Source organism: Eretmochelys imbricata, chromosome 7 (assembly GCF_965152235.1).
Source record: "Eretmochelys imbricata isolate rEreImb1 chromosome 7, rEreImb1.hap1, whole genome shotgun sequence".
NCBI classification, from domain to species: domain Eukaryota; kingdom Metazoa; phylum Chordata; order Testudines; family Cheloniidae; genus Eretmochelys; species Eretmochelys imbricata.
The window spans coordinates 15423754-15437455 of record NC_135578.1 but is presented as its reverse complement, the minus strand read 5'-3'; the positions used below and the strand labels follow the sequence as shown (position 1 = coordinate 15437455).

Sequence of the window (13702 nt, the reverse complement as noted above, 5' to 3'; positions counted from 1 at the left end):
AGCAAGAAAGCCATCAAGTTTTTAATGCTTACAAGGGAAATGCATGCTGTAGTCTTTTTAAATATGTAGACTTCTGTGAATGCTAGTTTATTTAAGAGAAGTGGTAACTAGAAGGGAAGTCAGCACAGGCAGAAGTTGAGAGACCTTCTCCATTCTCTTGGTGGGAAATCTGGCATTCACAAATGGGGATGTAAACTAGTCTTACAATGATCCACTGGAATCTAATTCCCATTAATGCAAAGTGCAGCTATGTGTTTGTATGTTGATTAGAAAATATCCCAGCATCTGCTCAGAGCTGCTAGTTGGAATTTATTGTCTTGTAATTAAATCACTGCCTCTAGCAATAGCAGGGTCAGCAAGAAGATAATTTATGGTTTAACAATAGTACCTGTAAGTGTTGGGGGAGGAAACCTTGAGAATATGTTGTCATTGTCCACAAAAATGATGATTTGTATTGTTGTTTAAAAAGAAAACAAAGGTTTTCAGAGTTCGGCCCTTTTGTAGTTACAATACTGAACCCTTGTCTCTTGAGTATAAATCCTGATTAAAAGAGCTTTCTTGTTCCTGAGCCTCTGTATTTCTGCATATAACTCCCTAGTTTCCGATTCAAAGATCTGAGAGCAGGAATATCTAGTCAGTGGATTTTTTACCTTTTGGTCATCAGGAGTTAAATGCTATTTCATGCCAGAAGACTGTAATAAAATGATCTTTCAACATTATCTGCAATCCAGGTTACAGCATTTCCTCCAAATGGCTATGGCTTATACAACATAGTGGGAAATGCCTGGGAGTGGACATCTGACTGGTGGGCTGTTCATCATTCTGAAGGTGAAACTCACAACCCAGTGAGTATTTTTTAATATCAGATGTGCTGTGACATGCCTTTTTGCTACTCTGCTTTATCTCCAATCAAAGCCCCTAGCTCCCCACACCATGCCATGCATGGGATTGGCCAGGTTCTGGTGAGTCAGGCTATATTGCCTCTGCATGTTGTTGCTTTCTACAGTGACATTGTAGCATTTTCTAATCTGTGTGACAACGACGTCAATTCTACAGATCCATCCGAGGTCTGGGAATTGAATCATTTTACCCTAGCATCAGTCTTATAAGCACTAAGACTTACTAGTGCTGCAGAATTACTAAAAAACAATGACTGCCTGGTTACCCCAAGAGGGTGTAAGATGTAACAGAACTGCATAGAAAAATGTGTGTTCCAAGAAAATGGCACAACTCTGGTGGTTGCAAATCATAGTTTACAACTTATGTTTGTAGATTGATATATTAAAACACTGTCTCATTTCATGGTTTAAGATGTATTGAGTCCTCAATGTACCGGTTGAGTCAAATATAAAATGTAGTTTTGGAAGGAGAAGTAGCTTCCACATAGTCAGGATACTAATTTGGAATGGATGAGTTATTCCTTTTCTTTGGTAGTCTTTTATAAGAATTAGCTTTGCCACCTTTTTGTGGGGGCCTCTCTGTCTGACTGCTTTTGTGCTGTGGATTCCTCTTCCAGTCTCTCTCAGCAGACTCAAGTTCCAACATTATACCTTGATTTCTCCTCTGATCAAGGGGAGCTAAACCTAGGAAGTGAACTGCAGTACTCTCCTCCTGACAAACGTTCAAAACTGCAATATATGGTAATTATTATGATCTCCCTTAGTTGCCGCTTGACATAGTCACAGCCCTTTCTCATAGCACAGTAACTGCTGGCAGCATGAGCAAGTCATAATTTCTGCTTCTCAGTAGATTGTACAGATCCTTGTGTCCTGCCGTTTTCAAGAAAAGAATGTTGCCAGCCAAGAGAAGTCAGACTCATTCCAGAGTATAGGGCTCACTGTTGCCTTCCATAGTATCCAGGAGGCAGCTTTTTTGGTTGCATATGCCAAACCCCCCTAACAAATAACAATCATGCTATTCAATACAGGTTGTTTGTCATTGGATAAAAGACAGAAGGTGGCCTAATCTTCTTCCTTGTGTTATGCATGTTTAACTTTTACTGAGGCATTTTTAAACCTTCAGTTTTTCTTGCTTGATATTAATTTGAGTACTCTTAAACTATTCTGGTATTGCTGTCACTGGGCTGGTGCTGGCCCAAGACCTTTCTCTTCCCTTCACATCCCTGCTGTTTGTCCTCACAGAGACCTCTACAATTTCAGCACACTGAACTAGTGCATGGCTCGGCAGCAGTTCTGCAGAAAAGGACCTAGGGATTACAGTGGACGAGAAGCTGGATATGAGTCAACAGTGTGCCCTTGTTGCCGAGAAGGCCAATGGCATTTTGGGATGTATGAGTAGGGACATTGCCAGCAGATGGAGGGACGTGATCGTTCCCCTCTATTCGACACTGGTGAGGCCTCATCTGGAGTACTGTGTCCAGTTTTGGGCCCCACACTACAAGAAGGATGTGGAAAAATTGGAAAGAGTCCAGCAGAGGGCAACAAAAATGATTAGGGGACTGGAACACATGACTTATGAGGAGAGGCTGAGGGAACTGGGGATGTTTAGTCTACGGAAGAGAAGAATGAGGGGGGATTTGATAGCTACTTTCAGCTACCTGAAAGGTGGTGCCAAAGAGGATGGCTCTAGACTGTTTTCAGTGGTAGCAGATGACAGAACAAGGAGTAATGGTCTCAAGTTGCAGTGGGGGAGATCTAGGTTGAAATTAGGAAAAACGTTTTCACTAGGAGGGTGGTGAAACACTGGAATGCGTTACCTAGGGAGGTGGTGGAATCTCCTTCCTTAAAAGTTTTTAAGGTCAGGCTTGACAAAACCCTGGCTGGGATGATTTAATTGGGGATCGGTCCTGCTTTGAGCAGGGGGTTGGACTAGATGACCTCCTGAGGTCCCTTCCAACCCTGATATTCTATGATTCTATGCTTAGAGTATAAATGAGAACTAGGTTACTTCTTAGTAACCAGAGAATTCAGAGGACAGTTCTTCAACAGATCAACCATACAGAGTCTGTGTGTGGTGCTGCATGAACCTTGGATCTGCCAGAAGGAGTTGCAAGTGCATTTTTAATTCTGACTCATGGTTGCATATACAGTCAAATGTTGTGTGTATTCATTTTAATATTTCTTGGCAATAAAATGAAGTATTCTTCTTTCCCTTTTTTTCCCCTATGTAGAATTGCAGGGTATCTTCCCTTCTCCCCTTGTCACTTTCAATGTCTGTTTCCCTTCCGTCTCACTTCTTGTCTCATAACAATTAAGGTCCAGTCCTTTGACAGTGTATTAGAAGTGCTAGCTTTAAATCCAGGTTTGTCTCCGTTTATAAAAAGAAGGCTTTGGGGTGACATGCAGAGGATGAACTTGAGGAGTTTCAGATGAAGAAAGTTAAGACTAAAAAAAAAATTCTCCTGAAATATTAGAAATCTTGATGGGAATGGGTGGATGAAGCATGGACTGACTAGTAATTCCTGTCAGTTGGAAGGGGAACAACTGAAGGCCACGCACAGCTTTCCAACGTTTGTATCCGCACCGTGAACTGCGTTCAGTGGCCGAGAACAGTGCATGGACTCTGAGCAAGCAGATCTGTGAATTCTATTCTCAAGGGAGAGTAAGGATTTTTTTTTCTCTCACTTTGAGAGACAAACAACATCTGTGTGTTTGGAAAGAGATGGGAATGAACACAGGACTAGCAGTTTGTGGCATAATGTGACTCTTCCCATCCTTGTTCATCTGTTTAATTGAGTGGTGACTTTGATTTTTAGCCATTTGTATTCAGGGCTTTGGAGCTGTGCTCCAGCTCCAGGCAAAAACCTGCAGCTCCACTGCTCCAGAGCTGCTCCGCAGGCTCTGCTCCAAAGCCCTGTTTATATTCCTTTCCATTGTGGATGAAATAATGTATTTGCAAGAATTTAGGTTATCAAGGAATTGGTAGGCTAAACTTGCTTAGTGGACAGTGATATCTCATAACAAGAAAATACCAGTTATTGAGGACATTTCTTCCTTGCTATTACCGATCACCAAGGAAGTTAAATGGCACTTGGATCAACCAAACCACCTCTTTCCCTTCTGCAAAATAAAAGCACTATGTATGGGATCTATAGGAGAGCTGTATGATTTCTGTGTGGTACCCTGTCAGTTTTTCTGTAAATAAGGGAAGAGCAGTAATACTTTGCACTTCTTTACTCCTTTTCTTTAAACATATTGCATGCTTTTCTAAAGCACTTACCCCCATTATATCAATGTCATTAAGCCTAATTTTTAGATGACTAAACTGAGGCCCAGAGTGGTTAATGACACACAAGGTCACTGTAGTAGTACTGGGAATAAATCCCAGAAGTCTTGACTGCCGGTCTACATCTTACTGCTAGACCACATATACTGCCTTTGGCACTAGCTAGCTGCACACTGTATATTTTTAAAATTGTTTTCTGTTTTTATTTAAAAAAAAAACAGAATTAAAAAAACAAATACAAGGCCCTTTCCATGTCTGCTCTGCCTTGCTGTTCCATTACTTGTGGGCCCAGCAATAGCTTGACTTTTGGGCATGCCCACCACTTCATAGTACTGCTCCTGTATGTAGGAGTCTCGTCTTCAGCCAGAACATGTGGTGATAGCACTGCAGCCATCTCTCCAATATGTGACTGATGGAACAGCTTGAGTCACTTTTTCCTCTGCTGCTTTCTTCCATATGCCATTAATCAAAACAAAATTGGGCCATGTTTTCAAAAAGCAAATGCAACCTCAGAATTTGAGAGTTCCTCACATACTTAAAAAACCCCATCACAGTTGCCCCCATGTAAATCAGCCAATTGATTATTGCATGCAATTGCCCATAAATGTGTACAGAAAAAACTACCTACAGGGTTATACAGACTTTGCAACACACTTTCAGAAGCCTTTCTTAAAAATTATCCCAAAATGCAAATTATTAACTCAATGTTGCAACTCTATATTTAGGGAGTTTTTAAGTACTTATTACTTATGCCATTGCCCTAGAATGGTCTGCTTTGAACATAAGACTGGATTATTGAGTTGATACTATAAATATATATTCAGGTTACTCTAACAAATATCTAGAGGACTACATATGAAACCCGGTCAACTTTCGGTAGCAAAGGTGCTAGAAAACTTGTTCAAATTGTAGCTCTTTTCAAAACTGTCAGTGCAGTTAAACTTAATTATATAGAAGCTTGTGTGAGAATTTCTAGAAGACAATAAAAAGTGTTGAACAGACATGCAAATTCTGACATCTTCTGGTGTCTGTATCTGTATATAGTGTTTGTATTTGCATATGGTGCAATTTTTTTTGTTTCAGGAGTGCCCAGCATTGGCCTAATTCTTACTCTGTTCCCATCTGAAGTCCTTGGTAAAACTTCTCCTGGGAGAACATGAAAAGCAATATCCAGAGCCACAAAAGGCTCAGGGGCCTAATATATTTTTAGTAGTAAAATGTGAAATAACTGTAACCATACTTTCCAAGCATCAAAAATAGAGGGCAAAACTCATTTCCAGATGCCTAAATGTCAACCCAGGTGTGCACAGTACAGCCCAGCTAGATATAAGGCGTGGCCTCACAAGTCTGAGACAAAAAGCCAGAAACAGACACCATCAAGCATCTCTATTTAAGTTCCCTTTCATTTAAAAGATTCACTGGCCACTTCGGATGAACATGTTCTACTTTTTGGCTCTATAAGCCATTTTTCTCCTGAGGGGAAAGTGTCAGTCAGCCTAGGTATATCTAGCAGTCCTGTAACCATATCCCACGCTGTCCTGTCAGCATGCCTCAGCCTGGAGCCACAGGGCTAGCAGTCGGGTTGAGCAATGAAATCAGTTTATATTCATTGCCTGTCTCTGCCAAAGAGGTGAACTAGTATCTGTGGTGGTGGCAGCTTTGTAATTTGTCTAAGTTACCCACTTGTATCAGAGAGGCCAGTGAGCAGTCATTGAGTGACAAATGCAGGCAAGATTTCAACCAGAGATCTTGAAATGAACGACTCCATTCCTCTTCCAAGCCATCTTCCTTTTAAATATGTAGGTATTTCCTTTATTGCCGTTCCCCTACCTTCTCTCTCTCTCTCTCTCTCTCTCTCTCTCTGTCACTCATATACTTTCACGCTACATCAATGCATACATTCAGGTGAAAAACCTAAAAAACCTCTAGCACAAGGTGCTGCGTGGGGTTTTTTGGTTGGTTTTTTGTTTTCATTTTTGTTAGGGATACTAAAAAAGCACATGGTAAAATGTTGAGTTTGGGGTTTTCCTTTCCCTGTTCAGTATTTGTAAATTTATTAGCACCTTTATTTCTAAATGACTGAATGGATAAGGTGGTCAGGCCAAAAGAAATTGGATACCAAACTTTTAAATCACAGTGTCATATCAGAGTGCTCAATCCACTTCACAATAAAGAGTTTTAAGAGACTGGCAGGTTTCTCTGTGAAATTCCACCTTCGCTAGAGTAGAGTTCTGGTGCTAAATATTTAAATTCAGTGCCTATGAAATGCTTCATTTTGTGCTCTCTCATGTCACTTGTGCAGATACCACCCTCATTACTTTCAGGTGAACCTTTTCTAAGATTATAGTGCTGATTGCTAATCAGATGAGAGGGGATATAGCAGTGCAGGCCAGATTCACACTGGTGGAGTGGACTCACTACAATAGATCCCAGATTCCAACCCTAAACCTTTTCTCATCTCATTGTGTCTGGATTTTAGGGATAAGAGCCTGTTTCCTAACTGATATCTGAGCGATTGAAAGGATTTGAGATGCTCAAGAGAAGTGCACCCTCATTAGAAGTATTTCTTTGAAGAAATGCTATTGTATTTGCACAGCTGTATTTGCAACATCTATGCAGCAGTGCTTCAGCACTGAATGAAGAGGGTCTTGAGACACAAGGGTCGTGTATGATTTCTAAGCAAACTAATAACTGCTTTAACTTAGCTTCTGAGTTCAGTCCAAACGTTTTCCCCTTACATGCTGAAAATAAAGTTTTAGCAAAATGAGCTATTTTACTTGAAAATTTTTATTACTTTTAAATTTAGATTTTACTGCTTCAGAGACAGATCTTGAAAGGTAATGGTGTTGAGTTCTAAAGAAGGAGCGTTTGTAATGTGAGTTCTGACAGTGCTTTCTGAGTCAGCGGATACACAATTGAATCCCATAATAAGGAAGAAAAGAACCCCACCCTATTCCAAGATAGCTCAGCTGCAGCAACTTCCAAGATATTAAAAATGACTTGGAATCTGGCAGATATGCTGCTATATATTTTTTTAAAGCCTCTCCATTTTCTGAGCCGTAGACTTATGCTATGCAGGAATTCATCTGTCTGCTTAAAGGTGAGAAATGAAAAGAATTTCCTGAAAGAGCCTACAATGGTCAATGTGACTGAAATCTGAAAAACCGTTGAATAAGGTGCAGAGATGACATGGCTTATTCTGTGTCCATACTGAAAGTACAGCCGTACATCCAAGGAAAAGACTGCTTCCAACAGTGCCAAGAGAACACAGTCCAGGTTTGAGCTTTGTCAAGCTTCAGATTAAAACACTGCAACAAATCGGGGTAAAGTAGTGTGCCTTCCCAATACTGTGTTTTTAAAGAGACCACCAATGTGGTATCCAAGAGTTCTCTGTCATTTTCTCAGTGCTAGTTGAGGTACATCCTCAACCCACCTACAGGAAGAGGAGGGAGAGAACCAGGAGTCAGACCAATTCAGCTTGATAAAAGGAGAAACCCTTCTGTTTTGGAGAATATTAGGGGGAAGGAGGGAAAAGATTGTTGGCAGGAGCTTAACCCCCAGTTTATCAGATAGCATTAGGGCTCCTCTATCCCATTGCAAGGCTATTTAGATACCCACAAAACATGCAAGAAGCCTGCACTATGACTGGTTGTGTTCTGCCACACAATATAAGGTGCAGTGGACAGAGTCTGAAGATGCCACATCCTTTCCAGCAACTGTTCTATTTTTCCTAGGTTCTTGTATTGTTACCATCAGCTCTACAAGAACTAGTCAGATACAATGTCTTAAGCCTATGGCCCTTGAAAAGCTTTCTGATAGATGTAGTTACCCATGTGACTTTGGTGACTACATTGGAAGAAATCAGTATTGTTTTGGTTGCAGACAAAACATTGCTGTTGGAGAAGGAAAAAGGAAGAGAAGATCAATATGCTAGTCAAAGCCAAAGGTTGGACACAGTCAACTTGAAAGTCAAGTAACAGCAGAAGTTTTTCAACAATGCAAGATGTATTTTATGCTAAAACATTTCTAATAATCTCAGCTTCATGACTGAACTTTTGTGGTGTAAGTAGTTTACAGTAAAGGTCTATCTGGGATGGTGTAAAGTTGGTTAGTAAAAATGAAGGAAGCTGCTTACAATGGTGGCAAATGAATGGAGAAAATATCTCTGTACAATTCAAGGAGGTCCTAACAATGACACGGTTATTCCCAAAGGCTGTCTCTTCTATTTAGTTGTTTTCCGTAAACTAAGAAGCCAGTCTGTTGCCTCTTGAAATCATCCCACAAGGTTCTTACTTTGGAATCCAGGTGCTTAAGAAAAAAATGTTTGCAAGGTCATTTTGAGATGCCCACTGAAAACTGCAGTTAAACAAGGGCTCATAAGGCATGCTGTACACCTATCAGTCTTGAAGATGCACGTTAAAACACCATGACTCTCAGGTAGCTCTCAAAAATTGTCTTGTCACTCTGGCTTATTGTCAACCTGATTAGTTGTAGACAATTGTGGGGAGATTTTCAGAGGCCCTTAGGGTAGTTAGGCACTCATTAAAAATGATAGGGAAATGGGCCCTTACTTTCCTTTTTCCCAGTGGTATTTCATAACTACAGATTCCAGTATCAAGTAGCACAAACCTGGGGTGAACTTAACCAGTCAATCATTGGATGCCATTGTTGAAGCACTCAAATAAATCTCTGAAGCTGCTAGCAGTCAAGAGCAGGAGTGGGCAAACTTTTTGGCCCGAGGGCCACATCGGGGTTGCAAAATGTTATGGAGGGCTGGGTAGGGAAGGCTGTGCCTCCCCAAACAGCCTGTCCTCCACCCCCTCCCACTTCCCGCCCCCTGGCTGCCTTCCTCAGAACCCCCGACCCATCCAACCCCCCCTGCTCCTTTTCCCCTGACCGCCCCCTCCCGGGACCCTCCACCCCAAACCACCCCTCTGGGACTCTACCCCCTATCCAACCCCCCCTGCTCCCTGTCCCCTGACTGACCCCCCAGACCCCCGTCCCTAACTGCCCCCCAGGATCCCACCCCCTATCCAACCCTCCCTACTCCCTGTCTCCTGACCACCCGCTCCCCCACGAACCTCCACCCCTCCAACCGCACCCTGTCCCCTGACTGCCCCCCCAGGGCATCCTGCCCCTCATCCAACCCCCCCCCCCCACCCTTACCATGACCCTGCTGCTCGGAGCGGCAGGACAGGCTTTTTTGAAAGCCTGGGAGGTGGGCGGGCGCAAGCCGCACTGCCTGTGTGGTGGCGTTGCTGCGGGGGAGGGGCCAGGGGCGAGCCTCCCTGGCTGGGAGCTCAGGGACCGGGCAGGACAGTTCCGCTGGCTCTAGTTTGCGCACCCCTGGTTAAGAGTGTCTGAGGCATGAGGGTTTTTAGCGGGAGGGAGAGGATCACAGTATGGGGATGAACATACAGAGGGGTGAAGACTAGTTCAACTGCTGTAGTTTTCAAAGCCATTTATCTGACAAGGTTCTGAGGGAAGGTTGGTGTGAATACTTCCCATGCTGTCAGACATCGTTTAGGGCACAAACAAGGCTCTATCCTAGCATGTTGTTTGATAGAATGGTTACCTAGTTTTTCTGTAACTTGCCATTTGTATGTTGAGTTGGGTTTGTTTGGTTTTACAAGGATAGGGTGTTGGCTTGAACCCACATCCTGGAGGACAAATGAACTACTTTCTGTCTGCTCTCTACTTTTGACTTGTCTAGCTTAAATGGCCCTACTTGGAACTAAAGTGCTTGCCAGGATAGCTTACATAGTCATTGGAACACACAAGCATTCACATGACAGCAAGGTGCAGTCCTCAGAGAAAGATCCTTCTGGAAGAGCTAAAATGGCTGTTTTAATTAATTGGCTGGATGAGTTAATTCACTGTGCGTGAGATTATTTCTTTGCTACTGGGTAGTATCCATCCATCGTTTGTGGATGCAAGTCTTAATTAGGGCACCTAAAGCTTTTGTAGGGGTTTTTAATTTAGTTCAATTTAAATAGCTGCTGTTACTAAAAAGTTCTCTAAACAAATTGTTCCTCACCCTCGACACTCATTATAAAATTATGATTTCAGGAGACAAATTCAATCAACATCTGAGAGCAATATCAGGGAATTGCAAGAAAGAGAAAAGAGTAGAGCTTGGTCAACAATAGTCATTACAATCTTACTTTCACAAAATGTCTCATCTTTGTCAAATATTTTTCAATGAAAGTCTGCTGTGCAGGTCTCAAAAAGTAGCACTTGGAAAGATGGGAAAGTCTAAACTGGGAGGGTGTGTGTGTGTGTGTTACACAGTAGTGTAACATTACAGAAGATTAGGATTAATACTATCCCCAAGACCAAGAGTCTATACAATATAAAATCCCTTCATTAATGAATGTGATGAACAATATGAAGTTTAATTTGGATGATCATTCTAATATCATTTGACCAGTTTGAACAATTTTATACTTCACATATTGGGGCTGTGATTTTCAAAGCAGTTCAGCATTGCACTAACTAGAAGAATTAAGGATTTGGACTCTTACTCACATTTGTGTATATGGCCATTAAACATCCAAAGCTAATACGAGTAAGCTTTTCTTGTAAGGAAGCCATGATCACCTCTGATTTTCTTCTAGAAAACGTAAGTTTCTCATACATTTAGTTACTTGAATAGGAGTGAACAAAACTGACGTTTACTAAATGCTCTTTCTGTGAGACATGAGGAACAAGCAGCTTTTATTTTGAACTTCAGTTCCTAGCAGATTTCTGGTATGATGTACTGTAAATGTCCCTTTTTATTTTGGCTTGAACAAATAAAAGGAAGCGGTGAATTTAACCCTCCACTTCACAGTATACAGCCATCAGTAGAGAGAGTGATACTTTGAAAAGCTTTGGTAGCTGTGTGAAAGCAACAGGTAAATTAATCTTGTAACTCCATTTTAGGTTACAAATTCAGTAATTATAAGTAAGAAGATGAAATGGTTTATAAATGTGACTATTTGTCTAGAACAAACTGAACGGAACTCGGACCAGAGCTTTCAATTCACTTGAGATAAAGAGCGTTTCTTTTTGATTATCAGTCCAAATAGCAAGTGTTCAAGGCAATAGCCTCCCTTCTATTGCAACAGCCCAGCACAGTGAAACTTTCATATGTACATGAGGGATCCAAAACAGGCAGGAATAAGAGCAGGACAACTTGAAATAGCTGATTTAAGAGATCGTCTTTTGATGCATTATGTAGCTTTATCAGCAATGAATTGAGAGGAAAAATAAACCATTGTCAAGCTTTCATATATCTGTATTGGATATACTTCAAGTGGCATATTGTGTCTTGCATAGTATTGCAGACTCTCTCAATTATCCATTGTGATGCTACTGCTTTTCTTCCGGCTCCCATCTTCATTTATAGTTTGACTCTTACTGCAAACCTGTCATTTTTTAATATCCCTTAACACGTTTTAGGCAGACAGAAATTCAGATAGTGCACTTAGACTTAATGGGCCAAATTCTGCCTGGCATTGTGCCACCCTTTTGACTATAGAACTTGATCTAAGATATGTAACAATGCATTCTGGGAGCTCTTTTGCATAAGAGATCTGTCTGGTGGAGCTGGTTTTGGGATATCAAGTGGTTAACTAGATGTTCTGTTTTGAAATTATTTGGCTTGAGTTTCAGGTCCTCTTTAAAGATAGGCAGGGAAAATAATCCATTCATACAACTGCAAGTGATATTTGTTTCTATGGTGAAACTGTGCTGAGGGAAGTGCAGATACTATCTAATTGAGAAGAGACTATAAAACTGGACTTTGACTTCCTACTCCTAACTGCAGCTTTGGCAGCATGCTTTTTTTTGCCGGGGGGCGGGGGGGAGAAGGGAGCAGCAGCAGCAATGCCAGAGGAAACTAGTCCCTTAATTTTGAAAAGGGATTTTAACTGCTTGCTCTACTGTCCTGTGTTTCCTAATAGCTACAGAGTGTCAAGAGTGAGAAAGTAGTGCAAGGCAAACTAAATTCACAAGAAGGTTGGTCTTTGCTCCAACACAGCTTGCAGTCATTGCTAGTGCGTGTGAATGCAGGACCAAGCGATGTCAAACTTATTTTGTGAAGTGTAAATGATCAGCTTGCAAAGGGCAGCAGAGCATATGTTTGATCAATAAACTACAATTCCTTCATGGAGACTGATTTAATTGTAGCAATTTCTGTCTCATGTATACAATGCATAGTTACTGGATGACCTACAATTCTGTATTAAAGACGTAATTTAGCACAGCATGGAGTGGTGGTGTGGATGACTAGTGCTGCGTGGAAGGTTACATTCAAGGTTTGAGAACAGTTCGGTTTGTTTGCCTCTGAATTACTGATAGAACTGTTTTAATATTCCTGTAATGAGGGCTGTGTTATCTTGAGTCTCTTTTAATTCGTCACATAAACTGTACAAATGAGCAGTTTGTGATCTGAAACCAGCCCTTAATATGCTTTCTGCAAGTTGTGTATTAAAACAAAATACCCAATCTGAGTAAAGTGTGGTTATGATAGTTTAATAATCTCTAGGTTGAATCTTGGATGAAAGTCTTGACAACCATCGCTCTTTAGTTTATGGATGTGGCTTGGACTTGCCCTTTTGATAAGTTGTTTTTAGACCACATGCTCCACTCAGTGGTTGCTGCTGCTGCTCCTGGGATAATTGTGCAATATCTAATGCCTGATAGTGGAATGAAAGGAATAGGATATAGAGGTGCCCACATGAATCAGATGTGACCTGCAGTCACGGTTCTCTCTGTAACTACAGGGTGAGGGCACAGCTGATCAGCTCCAGGCTGTTGTTATGGGTGAGAGAAAACCCATAACAAGCAGGTTTTCTCCATCTATTAAGGAGAATAAAAGCATGAGAAAATATTGGCTTTTTTGTGCTCTTACACTTTTTAATACAAGTTATCTGAAATTAGGTGGAGCCTTCTAGCCAAAGTAATAGCCTTGCTTTACTATATAACACACTCTTAGGTGTATGCACCATCCTGGTGAAGCATTTGATGTTTGATGCTTGGCTTCCTGGATGACTTTTAGACACTTAGAGGTTGCACTTTACTGTGGGACTGTGTTAGAGTTCTGCAGAGTAATCAAAGTTGTTTTAATATGCCCCAGTCAGCCAATGCTTAGACAAAGATGGCGTGGTGGCTCGGTAATTTATTAGTACTGTATGTTGCCTGGTTATTGGGATGTTTTCTGTGTGACTATATTGATTTAGTTTGATAGGAGTCTGTCTGGAAAAACAGGCAGGAAGGAAAAGAATGAAGATAAGCCACCTCTCAACAAGCACTTGAGAATTGCTAAGGGACAATCCCAGAATAGTTGGCTCCAGGACTCTGTCTTGATCTCCAGTTGAAGGTTCAGAATTAATTTGGACCACAAGTGTTGAAGCGTGGGAACACAGAAGAACAAAAGATCTATTGTGGGACTTAAAAGGGTCAGTCTCTCTCTCTCTCAAGCAGTCGTAGTACAGGGGAACTAGACTGAAACATGGACCTGCTGAGGATGTCT

At 41.4% G+C, this 13702-nt stretch overlaps 1 protein-coding gene across 1 annotated transcript in view; it reads left to right on the top strand.

Annotated features, from left to right (window-relative positions):
- Positions 1–13702, top strand: part of SUMF1 (sulfatase modifying factor 1) — a 79933-nt gene that overhangs the window by 41584 nt on the left and 24647 nt on the right. Inside the window, exon 7 of the mRNA XM_077822291.1 lies at positions 732–845. Within this exon, the coding sequence (XP_077678417.1) occupies positions 732–845 (114 nt within the window). The remainder of the gene's footprint in view (positions 1–731; positions 846–13702) is intronic.